Source organism: Acomys minous (genome assembly GCF_964271855.1).
Source record: "Acomys minous genome assembly, chromosome: 16".
NCBI classification, from domain to species: Eukaryota; Metazoa; Chordata; class Mammalia; order Rodentia; family Muridae; genus Acomys; species Acomys minous.
In genome coordinates this window covers 75126436-75143575 of record NC_140498.1, presented here as the reverse complement: position 1 = coordinate 75143575, position 17140 = coordinate 75126436, and the positions used below count along the sequence as shown (strand labels likewise).

Genomic DNA, 17140 nt, shown 5'->3' with positions numbered 1-17140 from the left:
AGCAGATCTTTGGAGTGGGCCCCTCAGAGGCCTGCAGACCCAGTCTTCGTGAGCCTCGTCTCTGTGTGTGTATGTTTTCCTGGAAGGACTCACACTGTTGCAACAACAGCAGCGAGATGAAATTAAGTTAATTGTTGACATTTGAAAACCAACAAACTAATAAATAAGCCTGGAGGTGAGACAACACGGGGCGGGTGTTTCAGTGTCCTTCGGCTGGGCGGGAGATGGAGTAAGTGCTTCAAAAAGCTCACGAGGAGGGCTGGAGAGATGGTCCAGAGGTTAAGAGCACTGGATGCTCTTCCAGAGGTCCTGAGTTCAATTCCCAGCAACCACATGGTGGCTCACAACCATCTGTAATGAGATCTAGTGCCCTCTTCTGGCAGGTAAGCATACATACAGGCAGAACACTGTGTACATGATAAATAAATCTTAAAAAAAAAAAAAAAAAGCACACGGGAGACAGAGGGACAGAATGGGCATGTCCACCTCACCAGGGGATAGAACCCAAACCTTGTAGATGGCACAGAAATACACTACCACTGAGCCACACCCCAACCCCTCACTGGGGGATTCTAGGCAGGTGCTCTACCACTGGGCCACACCCAGCCCCTCACTGGGGGATTCTAGGCAGGTGCTCTACCACTGAGCCACACCCCAGCCCCTCACTGGGGATTCTAGGCAGGTGGTCTACCACTGAGCCACACCCCAGCCCCTCACTGGGGATTCTAGGCAGGTGGTCTACCACTGAGCCACACCCCAGCCCCTCACTGGAGGAGTCTAGGCAGGTGCTTTACCATTCCGAGGTAGTGTTTGTTGATTAAGGACTGCCATGTACCAGCATGTCACAATTGTACCTTTGGCCTCAGGGAGGTTACATCCTGTCCCGGCCTTAGGAGAGAAAGGGTATGGATGGCAGGGGAAGGGGGAAATGACCTGTGGTGCTTCACATGCTCTCCTGGTGACACTGTCAGACTATTTAGGGTCTGGCTATTAGGGGTCTACATAGAGCGAGGTAAGATACACAAACTCCCCTCACTGTAGACTGTTCCATCAGCCTGGGAGGAGTGAGGTACTGAGGCAACTGGCAGCCAGTCCTAGGATTGGGGTCCTCCTCCCTCTGTGAGATCTAATTCCATCACTGGCCATTGCTGCCTCTCTGAACTCATCAAAAGTATGGTGACCTGGGCTGGAGAGATGGCTCAGAGGTTAAGAGCACTGGCTGCTCTTCCAAAGGTCCTGAGTTCAATTCCCAGCAACCACATGATGGCTCATAACTATCTACAATGAGATCTGGTGCCCTCTTCTGGTGTGCATGCAGGCAAAACACTGTATATATGATAAATAAATAAATCTTTAAACAAACAAACAAAAAAAGTATGGTGACCACGAAGGGGTGACCTGGTGACAGTCATCCCGGGCCTCACACCAGCCTTGCCCACCAGTTTTCTAAGCTTCACACAGACAGCACATGGCAGGTTCTCAGCTACATGCCCACTGACAGCAGGAATGTTGGCTGGCCTCTCACGCTAAGGGGCGCCAGGAGTCTCCTCTGTGGTCCAGCTGTAAGCCCACCTTGTTTTGTTTCGAGACAGGGTCTCTCTGTGTAGCCTTGGCTGTCCTGGACTTGCTTTTGTAGACCAGGCTGGCCTCAAACTCACAGCGATCCGCCTGTCTCTGCCTCCAGAGTGCTGGGATTAAAGGCGTGCGCCACCATCAGCTGGCTGTAAGGCCACCTTTAACATTTTCCCATATCCCACCGTTTGTCTTCCTGTCTGCCTTCCTGGTTCTCCGTGGCCACCGTCCGCACCTCCAATTTCAAAATAATAAGAGCCAGGCTGATGAATGACTATAGAAAGGTAGATGGTGATGCTGAGAAGATGGCTCAGTGGTTAAGAGCACTGGCTGCTCTTCCAAAGGTCCTGAGTTTAATTCCCAGCAACCACATGGTGGCACACAAGCATCTATAATGAGATCTGGTGCCCTCTTCTGGTGTACTGGCGAACATGCAGGCAGTGCACTGCATATATAATAAGTAAATAAATCTTGCCGGGCGTGGTGACGCATGCCTTTAATCCCAGCACTTGGGAGGCAGAGGCAGGCGGATCGCTGTGAGTTCAAGGCTAGCCTGGTCTACAAAGCGAGTCCAGGATGGCCAAGGCTACACAGAGAAACCCTGTCTCGAAAAAACCAAAATAAATAAATAAATAAATAAATAAATAAATAAATAAATCTTAGCCGGGCTTGGTGGCGCATACCTTTAATTCCAGCCCTCCTGAGGCAGAGGCAGGCGGATCTCTGTGATTTTGAGGCCAGCCTGGTATACAAAGCAAGTCTAGGAAAGCCAGGGCTACAAAGAAACCCTGTCTCAAAAAACAAAACACAAAACAAATCTTAAAAAAAAAAAAAAAGAAAGAAAGAAAGGGAAAAAAAGAAAGGTAGATAGCTCTGGAGTCCTGCGCCTGGCTGTCTTCATTACTGACACCCAGTCGGGTACCCCACAACCCAAGCCCCTCAAGGTCATGACCCCGGAATGCCTAAGCACATACAGGCCTAAACTTACCTTGAAGGCCCTGTCTCTTCGGCGTCTCGTCCACCAGACGGTCCCAGGAGTCCCTCTCTGGGGGTGGGGTGGGGAGAGAAGGCAGGTGAGGAGAGAGAGCACCTGGGATCTCAGGTAGCATCGAGGGGGCAAACCCGACAGGGGCAGTGGGGAAATGCCTAGGGTAGGGGATAGGACAGGGGCATCAGGAGGTGGGGGTACGGCAGAGACCGGTGCCCTCCCACACCCACCTGGGTCTCGCCCACGCCCAGGTACCTTGGGTGTCCATAACAGGTTCTTTGACACCGTCAGTGAGCAGTTCAGGTCTAGAAAACATAATCAGAGCTGTCAGTGAGGTCTGTCCAAACGTCCCAGAATGTTCAGCCGGCACTTCTGTGCCTTATGTGGTTGCTGGGAATTGAACTCATGACCTCTGGAAGAATAGTCAGTGCTCTTAACTGCTGAGCCATCTCTCCAGCCCCCAGTGACTTAATTTTTTATTTGTATTTTTCTGTGTATTTATATTTTTCTGGTTTCTCTGTGTATTCTTGGTTGTCTTGGACTTGCTTTGTAGACCAGGCTGGCTTCGAACTCACAGCAACCCGCCTGCCTCTGCCTCCCTGAGTGCTGGGATTAAAAGCATGTGCCACCGGGCTCTGCTCGTTGTGACTTCATAATTGTAATTTTGCTACTGTTATGAATCATAATGTCAATATCTATGTGTTCCCATGGTCTTAGGTGACCCCTGTGAAAGGGTGGCTTGACCCCCGAAGGTGTCTGGACCCACAGATTATGAGCCACTGGTCCAAGGGCTGAATTCAGGTCTAGCATGCTTGACAACAAACATTTTTTATTGGCTAAGTCAAGACTCGGGGCCCCACCCTAAAACCTGTGTTTGTTTCCTTGTTTATTTTATTCTGAGACAGGCCCTCACCCGGGAATACCTAGCCCAGACCTTACCTCTTGATGACAAACTGGATGCTGTTGCTAGCTTCCAGAATCTTCCGCAGTTTGGCAATCCCGAAGCAGTTGGGTCTTCGGAGAGAGATGCCTTCGGGCAGTCCCAGTACGAAGAGCTCCTCGGGGTGCATCAGGAACTTGGAGTAGGGCACCTTGACTGGTTCTGAGGTACCAATGGCTTTGGCTGCAAAGACATGGCTGCTGTCAGACAACCTGGGACCCCAACTCCTGCCCCCCACCTCTCTGTGGGAGCTGCAGGTGGTAGGGCTTTAGAGCTATCACTCACTTGAACCCCGTAAACTTGCCAGAGAGGACAAAGGCACACCTGGCCATGGCTGAGGCTCTTGGCCCGCCTGGTGCCTTGAGCAAGCCTCACTACAGCTGTAGCGGGCATCACAGCTCCTTATTTGTAAAACAGGTTTAGGATACAAGGAATAAGGGAGGAAGGAAGGAGAGAGCTTGGGAGAAGTCAGCACCTGGCAAACTCAAGGAGTTAGAGAAAACAGGCCTTTTTTTTTTTTGTTGTTGTTGTTGTTTTTTTGAGACAGGGTTTCTGTGTAGCTACTGGGATTACAGGTGTGCGCCACCACACCAGGCTTGAAAACAGGCTTCTTTAGTCTCTTCTAATTTTCTGGACTCTTTGGTGTTTTATTGTAGGGCTGGGGATGGAACCGAGGGCATTATATATACTAAATAAACGCTTCTATGATGAGCCACACCCCAGCCCCTCACTGGGGGATTCTAGGCAGGGGCTCTACCACTGAGCCACACCCCAGCCCCTCACTGGGGGATTCTAGGCAGGTGCTCTACCACTGAGCCATACCCCAGCCCCTCACTGGGGGATTCTAGGCAGGGGCTCTACCACTGAGCCACACCACAGCCCCTCACTGGGGGATTCTACGCAGGGGCTCTACCATTGAGCCACACCCCAGCCCTTCACTGGGGGATTCTAGGCATGTGTTCTACCACTGAGCACACCCCAGCCCTTCACTGGGGGATTCTAGGCAGGTGCTATACCACTGAGCCACACCCCAGCCCCTCACTGGGGAATTCTAGGCAGGGGCTCTACCACTGAGCCACACCCCCAGCCCCTCACTGGGAGATTCTAGGCAGGTGGATTACCACTGAGCCACACCCCAGCCCCTCACTGGGGGATTCTAGGCAGGTGCTCTACCGCTGAGCCACACCCCAGCCCCTCACTGGGGGATTCTAGGCAAGTGCTCTACTGCTGAGCCACACCCCAGCCCCTCACTGGGGGATTCTAGGCAGGTGGTCTACCACTGAGCCACACCCCAGCCCCTCACTGGGGGATTCTAGGCAGGTGCTCTACCGCTGAGCCACACCCCAGCCCCTCACTGGGGGATTCTGATTCCACAGTGCATCATTGAGAGCAACATTCCCCACCCCTACTTTTCTGGATTCCAGAGAAAGTCATTTTTTTTTTTTTGAGACAGGGTTTCTCTGTGTAGCCTTGGCTGTCCTGGACTCACTTTGTACACCAGGCTGGCCTCGAACTCACAGCGATCCGCCTGCCTCTGCCTCCCGAGTGCTGGGATTAAAGGCATGCGCCACCACGCCCGGCTTTGAAAGTCATTTCTTGCTATGAGTTCCCAGGCTGTCCATGAGGCCTGTGGCTAAGCTGCCTAAAAGCACAGGAGCCGAGGAATGATCTGGAAGAAGAGCCTGTAGGCCGGCAGACCAGCAGGGTGGGAATCTCTGCCAGAGGGTGAGCTATATGGACCAATCACTCGAGTGGTCCCATCCTGAAGGTGGCTCCTTTGTCCCGACTCACCATATTTCGTGTTGAACAGCATCTCCACCTGCTTCCGCAGGGGCCGGATCACGTCACCGGGGCTCTCTGGAAGGCAAGGGCAGTGTGCTGAGTTTCCTGGGTACTGAAACTTGGTGCTTAACTCACACCCCAGCTCTGAAGGCATCAGGGATAACCTTGCGGTGAGTCATTGGGACCGAACAAGAGAAATGGCAGCTCTAGACAAGCCTGTAATTCCTTGTGGAATGTGCCATCAAAGAAATCTAGAAGGCTTTGTGGTTGTTCTCAGACAGGTAGTTAGTGGGTGTAAAGTAAGCCTGTAATTTGCATACACTGCCACTAGGGGGCAGTAAACATTTTCAAATAACTTCACAGGTATCCTACCTACCGTATGTTTCAGACCATAAGCAGCACTACCTGCCCCCTACCCTGAAAAGTGGTGGTGGTGGGGAATTAGGGTGTGCCTTATGGTCCAATTGCTGTTTTTATTGTTTTACTGCTCTAAGAACTGGGTGGGTCTTATGGTCCAAAAAATATGGTACATCAAGCTGGGTTTTACAAAGTGGCATTCATCTTCTTTGACACCACTTTATTTTAGAGGCAGACATGCTAGTGATACAGAGGATTACGCTCTCACTTTGGCCTTTCCACCTACCCTGCCTTGTTCTCAGCAGAGAGAGAGAAAAAACAGTTTTTCTTACAGAATCTTCTATACAGAAGGCTGGTTTTTTATGTTCAAGGATAAAAAATCTAGCTCAGGAAAAGGAGGGGGCTTCTAACTCAGCTTAGAAGCCTTCATGGAAGGCAGCTAGATGTGTGTAAGCCGAAGTTAAAAGTTGATTCTAACACAGTCTAGAACTTTCTCCCGCCTGGTGCACCTCACACTGGACTCCCAGCCCAAATGCAGGGTGTTGGAGAGAGATGATGGAGAGGAAGGGTGAATTTCTCAGAGGGCGGGAGTGGATGTGGAGAGGGAATTATGGGAGACAGGCAGGGCCTCACCTTCTGCCGCCGGCCTCTCTTCTGGCCACGGGTCCTCACTGGGGCCTTTGTCTATGAGAAAACAGGATGTCAGGAAACCATGTTTGTCAGCTCCTGGGGTTTTACTGCCCAGGGAGCTCAACTAGAGGATTGACAACCAGGGTAGAGTGCCTCCCGGGTGAGGCAGAGCGGAACAGCCCCAGCTGGGGTCAGGACACACTGTGCCACTCAAACAGGAAGCTGCAATTATCCCATATGGCCGTCCTCCAGCCTCCAGCCTTGCTAATCTAAGCACAGAGGAGATGGTCGAAGAGTAAGAACAGAGCCTGGTCACCTGGTGTGACATCAAAAGTTAACAAGCCACACCTGCAATCCCAGAACTTGAGAGGCAGAAGCAGGTGGATCTCTTGTGAGCTCAAGGCCAGCCTGGGCTACAAGGTGAGTTCCAGGACAGCCAAGGCCACACAGAGAAACCGTGAAAATCCAAAGAACAAAACAAAACGAGCCCCCGCCAAAAACAACAAAAACCAAAAAAGCCTTTAATCCCAGCACTCGGGAGGCAGAGGTAAGCGGATCGCTGTGAGTTCGAGGCCAGCCTGGTCTACAAAGTGAGTCCAGGACGGCCAAGGCTACACAGAGAGACCCTGTCTCGAAAAAACAAAACAACAACAAAACCCCCCAAAAAAGCCCACCAGGATTCAGTGCAGAGAGACCTACACCTGTGATCTTAGCAAGTCAGAGTCTGAGGCTGGAGGATTGTGAGTTGAAAGCTAGCCTGAGCTACACAGCACAGGAAGGCTGACACAAAAGGACTGTGGATTGTAGGACAGCCTGGGCTATGTACCAAGAACCTGTCTCAAAATCCATGGCGACGCACACCAGCTATGACGGTTACTTTGAATTGCTAACAACACACAAAGTGCTTTAACCTGCAGAACACTCTCTCTGGCCTTTTTGTATATTTGTTATTTGGAATCATGGGGGGGGGGACAGGGGACGGGGGGGGGGGGGGGGGAGGGGGACACAGGGACACAGTCTCCATAAAGGGTCTCTAAATCAGAGCGGCGGTGGGCATGTGTGTGGAGGGCTGTATTGACTATGGTAATTGACGTGGGAGGACCCAGACTAAAAGGGAGTGCCTACGTTCCCTGGGTGTGGGCCCTGAATTGTGAAAGAAGAGAGAAAGGAAGATGTATGCACACACGCGTGCATTCTGTCTGCTCTGGACTACAGATGTGATCGATATGACCAGCGGCTTTAAGTTCCGCTATCTTGACTTCCCTGTACTAACGGACATTACTTTCTGTGAATGTATGTCACACACACACACACACACACACACACACACACACACACACACACATCATTGCCAGCAACCTGGAAGGCTGAAGTAAGAGACTTAGGAGTTTCAGCAAGCCTGGGTTACACGGCCACATCAGGACTGGCCGCACAACTTAGTGAGATCCTATCTCAGAATTAAAAAAAGAAATGCACCCACAAAGGGCTGGGGGTGCAGTTCAATTGGAGAGGGCTTGCCTGGGGGATGGGCAAGGCCTTGGGTTTGATATATAGCACCCCTGTAAAAAGGAAAGGACCTTTTCCGGGGCCGGGAAGATGGCTCCGTGGTCAAAGCCCAATTACTGCTCTAACAGATGACGGGAGTTTAGTTTCCAGCAATTCATGTCAGGGGGTTCACAACTGTCTGTAACTCCAGAGAATCTCATGCCCTCATCTGGCCTTTAAAAAACAACAACAACAACAACAAGTATTTGTTTTGTTTTACCTCCTGGCTTTTGCATTGATTTTTTTGAGGCAGGATTTCTCTGTGTAGCCCTGGCTGTCCTGGTGCTCACTGAGTAAACCAGGCTGTCCTGGAACTCATAGAGATCCGCTTACCTCTGCCTCCCCAGTGCCGGGATTAAAGTTGTGCGCCACCACCATTTGGCACAACAAGTACTTGTAACTGCTGAGCCAACTCTTCAGCTCTCATCATTATTTTGACACGGGTCTCATCCTCCTGCCTCCACCTCCTAGGTGCTGGGATTATGGGTGTGTGGTACCACAACCAGTTTATGTGATGGTGTGTGTGTGTGTGTGTGTGTGTGTGTGTGTGTGTGGCATGGGGGGAGGGGTGGGGGACAGGGGGAGGATGGGGTGTGCTCAGGTAAACAGCCAACCACCTGTGCCACACTCCTAGCACATTTGAAAAAAAAACAATATTTTGTCTGCATATACACCTGAACGCCAGAAGAGGGCATCAGATCTCATTATAGATGGTTGTGCGCCACCATGTGGTTGCTGGGAATTGAACTCAGGACCTCTGGAGGAGCAGCCGGCGCTCCTAACCTCTGAGCCATCTCTCTAGCACCCTTGAAAAACAAATTTTAATTGAATTCACTTTATTTATTTCATGTGTATGTGTGCGTGAGGAGGTCACACGCATGCCGCAGAAGACACACGAAGGTCACAGGACAGCTTTTGGGTGCCCATTCTCTCATTTTACACCCCGGGGAGTCCGAGGGGTTAAAAACAAGGGCATCAAGCTTGACTGGCAAATGCTTTCACCTGCCGAGCCGGCTCTCTAGCCCCCTGTTTTGGTACTTTGAAACAGGGTCTCACGCGGCCTAGAGTGGACTACACGTTGCTATGCAGTCAAGGATAACCTTGAATTTCTGATCCTCCTGCCTCTGTCCCCCAAGTGCTGGGGTAAACGCTCCACCATGTTTGGCTTGTTTGGGGAGTTATTTCCACGGGTTAGTTTTCTCACCTCCTACAGTGTTAGGCCGCGAACCCAGCCCCTCCAACATGCTACAATTAGCTGCCTGCTAGAGGGCGTCAACCTCCAACCAAAGAACAGGTAGGCAGATGAATGAGAGCACATCAGCAATCCTTTGTGGACGGGGTTGTTCTGTGTAGTCCTGGCTACCTTGGAACTCACTCCATAGCCTCCGTTAACCTCAAACTAGGCTCGCCTGCCTCTGCCTCCCAATCTGGATTATGAGCAGACTGCTGGGATTAAAGGCCTGTGCCACCACTGGCCAGCTCCTAAAAGCATCTAATCAAGTGCAAAAATCTCAAATTCCGAGGCACAACCCATGTTGCAGACACAGATGGTCCCACCTGTATCAGGCAATAGCAATGGCTTCCTGAGCCACCTGTCCCTCCCTGGGGGCTCCCCAGGGTGATAGGCCCCCAGTATGGCCAGCCCCAGCCCACCTCTTACCAGCCGGCATTTCCATTCCATAACCGGAATCCTCTGAGGGCAGATGGCCAGGTAGCGAGTCTGTCATCTCCTCAGAGGTCGGCGAAGGATCTGAAAGGAAACTCTGAGTGACAAGGGCGCCTTTTACATGCCCTGCCCATCATGGTCCCTTAGATGTCTCTAGGTGCCAAGCAGGTCTACAGACCAAGATGGTGCAGGATATTGGATCACACTGTGAACCCTGAGATTGTGGTGTGGCTCAGCCCTAGTTCACACCTTTAACCCAGGAGCTTTCTGACTGAACAGAGTTAAATATAAAGTCAAGCAGAGTAAGCAACTCAGTTGACAGAGGCTGAACACAGGAAGGAAAAACAAAAAACTAAAACAAAAAACCCCCACAGAGACTAAGGGGAAGTCAGGAGGATGGATAGAGAGACACACAGGAAGTAGAAAGGAGGGACATTCAGTGTGGGGGTGTTTTGAGATGGTGTGGGAAAGGAGCTTTTCTTTTGGGATGTCAGCGGAGGAGGAAGGTCAGCTGGGTGCTTTCTCTGCGTCTTTGAGCTGGCAGGCTTTTAATTGAACAATTGACATTTTGTTAAAAAACAACACCAAGACTCTTGGGAAAAAAAAAATCCCTGTAAGCAGAGGTGGTATAGCCTGCAATCTGATGACCTCAGTTCATAGGAAGACGAAACAGCAAGACTGAGAGCTTATGGCCACCCTGGGCTACAGAGTAGCTTCAGGGCTGGCTCTGTCAACTCAGTGAGATTTTGTCTCAAAATACAAAGTGGAAAGGGGAGCTGTGGCTCAGCAGTAGAATTTCTGCCTAGAATCCCCCAGTGAGGGGCTGGGGATGTGGCTCAGTAGTAGAAGACCTGCCTAGTATCCCCCCGTGAGGGGCTGGGGATGTGGCTCAGTAGTAGAAGACCTGCCTAGAATCCCCCAGTGAGGGGCTGGGGTGTGGCTCAGTGGTAGAGCATCTGCCTAGAATCCCCCAGTGAGGGGCTGGGGTGTGGCTCAGTGGCAGAGCACTTGCTAAGCACTTGCAAAACCTCAAGCTAAATCTTGAACATTGGTTTAAAAAAAATTTTTTTTTCCAACTGGGATACAATGGTGTCATGGAGCAGGCCCCGGGCGGCAGAACGGCACCAACAGTCCTTCGATGCACATATCTTACCTGAAACAGTGACCTGAATAATGTCCAGCTCCTCTGGCTCAATTTTGATGGGCCTCAACATTCCTAGCTCTCCTGAGGTTCCTGCAAAGAGAACAAGAGGGGGTACAGTCAGGCAGGGGGCACGAGCATGCCATACAAAGTCACGTCTTTCCAGAACATTCTCATGTTCTGTGAATTGACAGTGAACAACTTGGAAAAGACATTTTGGATCCTTGGCTCCTGCCCAGACCAGGAGAGACCAGATGATCCCTTGGACAAACTCAGGCCAACCCTGGCACCTCTAATTCGTGTATGGGGTGAAGATGGCGCGGCTTATCCACAGGGCTGGAGAGCCGGCACAGCAGTTAGGAGGATTTACTTCTTTGTAGAGGAACCAAGGGCAGTGGTAACAATGCCAGGGCTTGGTTTCTAGTCTCTTCCCCTCCCCACAGAGTTCCCAGGATGCGCTGCTGCTTGCAGTGTGAGGCTTGGGGTGTGGTGGCAAGGGAGTTATGGCAGAAAACTATCCCAAGGATTGTGGGTTGACGGTTTGGGCTGGGCTCCTCCCGGCTGTCAGCTGAGGATTGGTGGACACCCTCCCAGTTCTGTGGTCACAGAATGGGGGCACGTTGCATCTCACCTGGCCCACAGTCTTCAGAGACGCTGCTCTTGTCTGACCTGAGAAAGGAAAGTGGGGGAAATGACCCGGTGTCGAACTTATCCTGAGCCGATCTGCCCAAGAGCTCTGTGAGTTCGAGGCCAGCCTGGTCTACAAAGTGAGTCTAGGACAGCCAAGGCTACACAAAGAAATCCTGCCTTGAAAAAAACCAAAATCCAACTAATCAACCAAAAAAAATATAAACAATCTTTTTTTTTTCAAGACATGGTTTCTCTGTGTAGCCTTGGCTGTACTGAGCTCGCTTTGTAGACCAGGCTGGCCTCGAACTCACAGCGATCCGCCTACCTCTGCCTTCTGAGTGCTGGGATTACAGGCATGCACCACTGTGCGCTCGGCCACAAATATAAACAATCTTAAACCAAGCATTGCGGCTCACACTTTTAACCACAGCACTTGGGAGGCAGAAGCAGGTGGATCTCTGTGAACCAGCAATCACAGCCAGGTCAACATAATAAGTTCCAGGATAGCCAAAGCTATATAGGGAGAACCTGTCTCAAAAACAAAGCAAAAATCAAGTAAAAACACATGCATCTTGGACTCTGTGCGTTCAAAGAAGAGGACTTGCTGCCCTACACTGGCATCGGGTAGCAGCTTCCCAGGGCCCTGGCTCCTCTGGTCACACCCTCACTTGCATCTCCATCTTCCAGGCCAGGAAGTGCTCTACAGCTCCCGGTCCGGCTTGGCCAGTGTTGGAGTCTATATGCTTGGCAAAGTAGCTGAATGGTGCATGGTGTGGGATTAGAGACTGTAGGATTTCTGTGAAAAAGACCCTGGGACATGGGCATTCTAAGACAAATGACCACTCTCAAATTAAAAATCAAAAAAACAGCCAGGTGTGGTGGTGCACTCCTGTAATCCCAGCGCTTGGGAAGCAGAGGCAGGCACGGATCTTTGTGAGTTCAAGGCCAGCCAGGTCAACAAAGGGAGTCCGGACAGGCAGGACTACAAGAGAAGCCCTGTCTTGAAAAAAAAACAAAAACCCAACAGCCCCCCAAAAACCCCAAACAACTCCCACAAAAAAACAGAGGCAGGTATGGTAGCACACACCTTGAATCTCAGCACTCAGGGAGGCAGAGGCAGGCGGATCTCTGTGAGTTTGACTACAGCCTGGTCAACGAAGTCCAGGTCAGCCAAGGTTACATAGAGAAACCTTGTCTCAAACAAAAAAAAACCCAAAAAACTAAAATGGGGCTGGGGAGGTGGCTCAGCAGTTAAGAGCACTGGCTGCTCTTCCAGAAGTCCTGGGTTCAATTCCCAGCAACCATATGGTGGCTCAGTAAAAGTAATTTTATTCTCCTGGCTCCATTGTTGTCTGGGAGGCTTACTAGCTCCCTCTGCTGCCTAAGCCTAGTCCTGGAAGCTTCTAGCCTCCATACAATCTAACCTAGGCCCAGAATGATTTCAGCCTCTAAGTCTTACTGCTTAACAAGCTCACCCTCCCGGGTTCTCTCTGATCTCTGGCTGGCAGGTTCAACTCAGCTGTTCTGGCTCAAACTCCTTTCCCAGCTGACTTATTAATCTGGCTTCTCTCAGCCCAGAATTGCTCTGCTTGGCCTCAATCTAACTCAGCAATCTGCTCCAATCTTTTGCCTCTCATTTTCTGTTCGTTCCATCTTCACCTGAGTTCTCTCTCTGCAACCCATCTCTCTATTACTGTCCTGGTAACACTGCCTCCTAAGTAGCTTCCCTCTCCTCTCTCTTCTCGTGAGAGTTCGGCGTATCCTATTCTGTCAAATCTTCTCTGATTAATCACCTTTTCTGCCACTCAATTAGACATCATTTCCAAACATGGGTGCTTCCTTCTACAAACTAACTTCACCTTCGTTTGGGATTCAAGGTGTGTATCACCAACCCTGGATCCAAGCTTTTCTTTACCTGATACTTGGCTCTATACTAGGCTGGCCTCTGTCTCCTGGATTAAAGGCATGTTTGTATTCCAGCTGGATCACACAGATCTGAAAGGTCTTTGGATGTGATCTCTTGCCAGAACAGCCATGTTTTGAATTAACATTCCTCCACATGGCTCAACAACCATCTGTAATGGGATATGATTTCCTCTTCCGGCTCGAATATAAGACAGAGTGCGCATATACACAAAATACATAAATGAATCTTTAAAAAAAAAAAAGATGCAATTCACTTCCTTGTGCACATTAGGCAGGTGCTCTACCACTGAGCCACACCCCAGCCCCTCACTGGGGGATTCTAGACAGGTGCTCTACCACTGAGCCACACCCCAGCCCCTCACTGGGGGATTCTAGGCAGGTGCTCTACCACTGAGCCACACCCCAGCCCCTCACTGGGGGATTCTAGGCAGGTGCTCTACCACTGAGCCACACCCCAGCCCCTCACTGGGGGATTCTAGGCAGGTGCTCTACCACTGAGCCACACCCCAGACCCTCACTGTGGGATTCTAGGCATGTGCTCTACCACTGAGCCACACCCCAGCCCCTCACTGTGGGATTCTAGGCAGGTGCTCTACCACTGAGTCACACCCTAGCCTCTCACTGGGGGATTCTAGGCAGGGGCTCTACCACTGAGCCACACCCCTCAGCTCCTCACTGGGGGATTCTAGGCAGGTGCTCTGCTGCTGAACCACACCTGCAGCTCAGATAGCCCGATCTTGGCCTCTTCAGTTCACAGCCTGGGTTAAGAATGAGGGCCAATGACTAGGCTATGGGTTATGTACATAGAGATAAGCAGTGTGGGCAAACAAGGTAGGTCCCTGAGACAATCGGCACCTGAAACACCTAATTCTCCTAGTTCTCTTGCCCCACTTTGTCGCTCACTGGCCTGGAAGGTGTATATTCAGAGTCCTTGAATGTGGAAATCATGCGCCCAAGTGGGGTGATGGGAACCAGCCAGGCCTCAAGCCCTTCCTATGCTGTGCAGAAGAACATAGGCCTAACCCAGAGCAGAGGAATCTTACCAAGCAGTCCCAGCCAGGTCCAGCATGGTGTCCCTACAGACCTCCGTGGAAGTGTCTTCTGGTGGGCTGGCTGGCTCCATCTTCATGGGGTCTTTGGTAAACTTGTTCCCTGTGGGAAGAATTAGTTACACCTCAGAAGACGGCTCTTCAGCCAGATGTGATGGCATATACCTACCGTCCCAACATTTAGGAGGCTGAGGTCGGAGGATTGCTGTGAGTCTGAAGCTAGCTTGGGCTACATGGTAAGACCCTATCTTGTGAACCCCCTGAAAGATAGGGCCCCTCCTGTTGGTGGGAGATACCCTCACAGTGGCTTCTACAGGACATTCCACGGGGGGGGGGGGCACTCCTAGAAGGGGGTGGGGTCTGCATTTAATCTCTTATTCTGGGGCTGTCTGAAACAGGCAGGAATTTATCGGTCTACCCCCTGCCTTCATTCTGGAATGTTCTCTCCACCCTCCACCAGGACATGATAATGTAAGAACCTCAGGACAAGCTCACCCCGCCAGGTTTAATAAAACCAGAAACTTGAAGGCAGCCAGCACCTCTTCTTTTAGTTTTTCAAGACAGGGTTTCCACATGTAGCCCTGGCTGCCCTGGAACTCACTCTGTAGACCAGGCTGGCCTCAAACTCAGAGATCCACCTGCCTCTGCCTCTGGAGAAGTGGGGCTAAAAAGGCGTGCGCCGCCACCATCCGGCCACCTGGCTCCTCTTATCATCTTCATGTCAAAGGTGGGGAAACTGAGGCCCACAGACAATGCCCACATCTAGGAAGCTACTGGGTCGCAAAGCTGTTAATGGGGCTCAGGTATGTCGCGCCGCAAGGTTCTGTGTAGCTTTTGGTGGCTGAGGCGCAACACCTTCCCTCCCTCTCCTAGGTGTGCCCTACTGTCATGGAAGGCTAAGGAAAAGGGCCAGGTCCTACTTTTCTAGCACTTTCCTTGTACGGGAGTGGTATCATACCCATGTCTATAGAATGGCTGAAAGGGAAAATAAGGTTGGTGCACACGTCTGCCATCTTGGCACTCCACAGACAGAGGCAGAAAGATCTTGAATTTGAGGCTAACCTAGATAACTTGAGGCTTGCCCTACTGGCACGAAAACTCGAATTTGAAGCCCCAGCAGTGATGTATGCCCATAACCAAGATTGGGAAGGCAATGACAAGTTTAAATAACTGTGTGTCTCCAAAAAAAGTAAGGGAGAGTGACTGTGGAAGACACTGGTGTTGACTTCTGACCTCCACGTGGGCGCACACACACACACACACACACACACACATACACACACACACACACACACACACTATTGGTAGTTCCAAAGGGAACCTGGCTATGTTTTCAACAAATGGTATTGCTATTTTCTCCCACGAACCTCTACACTCTAGAGGGTTCCAGTCTGCGAGCCTTTGGGAGCCCCGAGACCACACATAATCCCGAGATGCCGGAAGAGGACTCAAAATAACAGGATCAGCTCAAGGAGTCACCAACTCCAGAACAGACCCGATGGCTCCCACTCACTCACCTGTGAAAATTCGCTCATCAAACATCCTGGGAAGAGAGGAAAGAGAACATGAGAAAGGTGCAGGTTGGTCCCTTCAGAAACGGCCACAGATCCCCACCAGGATGGTTCTTACAGATCCGGACCAGGGCACAGGGTCGGCCACCCACGTGAGCAAGTGTTGGGGAGTGACGGTTGGTCTTGCCAACCTGATGGGACTCAGAATCGTCACGGAAACAAACCTCTGGACAGGTCCGTGAGGGAGTGTCTAGGTTAGGTTAACTGAGGAGGGAAGAGCCACCTATGGGCTGAGATCCTGGACTGTATGAAAAGGAGGATGGCTGACAGTCGTCATTCACGTCTCTGCTTCCTGACTGAGGATTCCCTGTGACCTGCTGCCTCATGCTCCTGCTGTCAACCTTCTCCCTGTGATGGACTGTGCACCCTCAAACTGTGAGCCCAAGTAAACCTTTGTTTCATTAAGTTGCTTTTGGGGGAGGGGGGTTGCTTATAGCAACAAGGACCAGTAACTAATACACAAGGACTCTGAAATCTCAGAGTGTGTTTCTGCTTAGCCAGGGATGGCAAGGCCCATGACCTTTCTGTTCATTATGACAACTAGGGACCAGCTCCCAACCCTCTTTCACTGCAGATAAACAATTCAAGCTCCTGTCCCCTTGCTACTCCAGACATGAAAGACCTGGGCAGACTTTCTGTTGTTGATCTGTTTTGCATTGTTTTATTTTGTTTGAGAAAAGGGCCTCATGTAGCCCAGGCTGACCTCCAATTCCCTACATAGCCAAGGATGACCTTGAATTTCTGATCATTTCGCTCACTCCCTTCCTCCTTCCCCCTCTCTCTCTCTTTCTCTTTTTGATTTTTCGAAACAGGATTTCTCTGCGTAGCCCTGGCTCTCCTGGACTCACTTTGTATAGACCAGACTGGCCTCGAACTTAAAGAGATTCGCCTGCTTTTGTCTCCCGAGTGCTGGGATTAAAGGTGTGTGCTGCCACCACTTGGCTTAACAACAGCTTTTATTGACTGGAAGATAGAAGAGAAATAACTTCCAAAGAGAAAAGAGTCTAGGAGTTAAAGGGGTGTGTGTGTGCCGGTTAGCTTGAAACTGTCCACGTGACACAAACTAGAGTCACCCAAGGAGCTGTCCACATCAGATTGGCCTATGGACATGTCTCTGATCAACTGTGTAAACTGATGCGGGAGTGGGGCTCAGCATTCCCTAGGCAGGTGGTCCTGGACTGTATAAGCATGAGCAGGGGGTGAGGCAGAGTGAGTCAGTGAGCAGCGGTCCTCCATGGTTTCTGCTGAGTTCCTGCCCTCAGTGAGGGACTGTGACCCAGAAGTGGAAATTAACCCCCCTCTCCTCCTCAAAGCTGCTTTTTGGTCTTTCGTTTATCACAGCA

At 50.9% G+C, this 17140-nt stretch overlaps 1 protein-coding gene across 9 annotated transcripts in view; it reads right to left on the bottom strand.

Annotated features, from left to right (window-relative positions):
* The window catches only part of GTF2IRD1 (GTF2I repeat domain containing 1), a 93740-nt gene that overhangs the window by 17629 nt on the left and 58971 nt on the right, over nt 1-17140 (bottom strand). For all 9 annotated transcript variants that reach the window (XM_084764564.1, XM_084764567.1, XM_084764565.1 and 6 more), the window contains exons 10-19: nt 15744-15769; nt 14221-14329; nt 11253-11290; nt 10634-10714; nt 9475-9564; nt 6273-6323; nt 5292-5357; nt 3500-3683; nt 2816-2865; nt 2561-2617 (exon numbers count right to left, since the gene is read on the bottom strand). In XM_084764564.1, coding sequence (XP_084620690.1) covers nt 2561-2617; nt 2816-2865; nt 3500-3683; nt 5292-5357; nt 6273-6323; nt 9475-9564; nt 10634-10714; nt 11253-11290; nt 14221-14329; nt 15744-15769 — 752 coding nt within the window. The remainder of the gene's footprint in view (nt 1-2560; nt 2618-2815; nt 2866-3499; nt 3684-5291; nt 5358-6272; nt 6324-9474; nt 9565-10633; nt 10715-11252; nt 11291-14220; nt 14330-15743; nt 15770-17140) is intronic.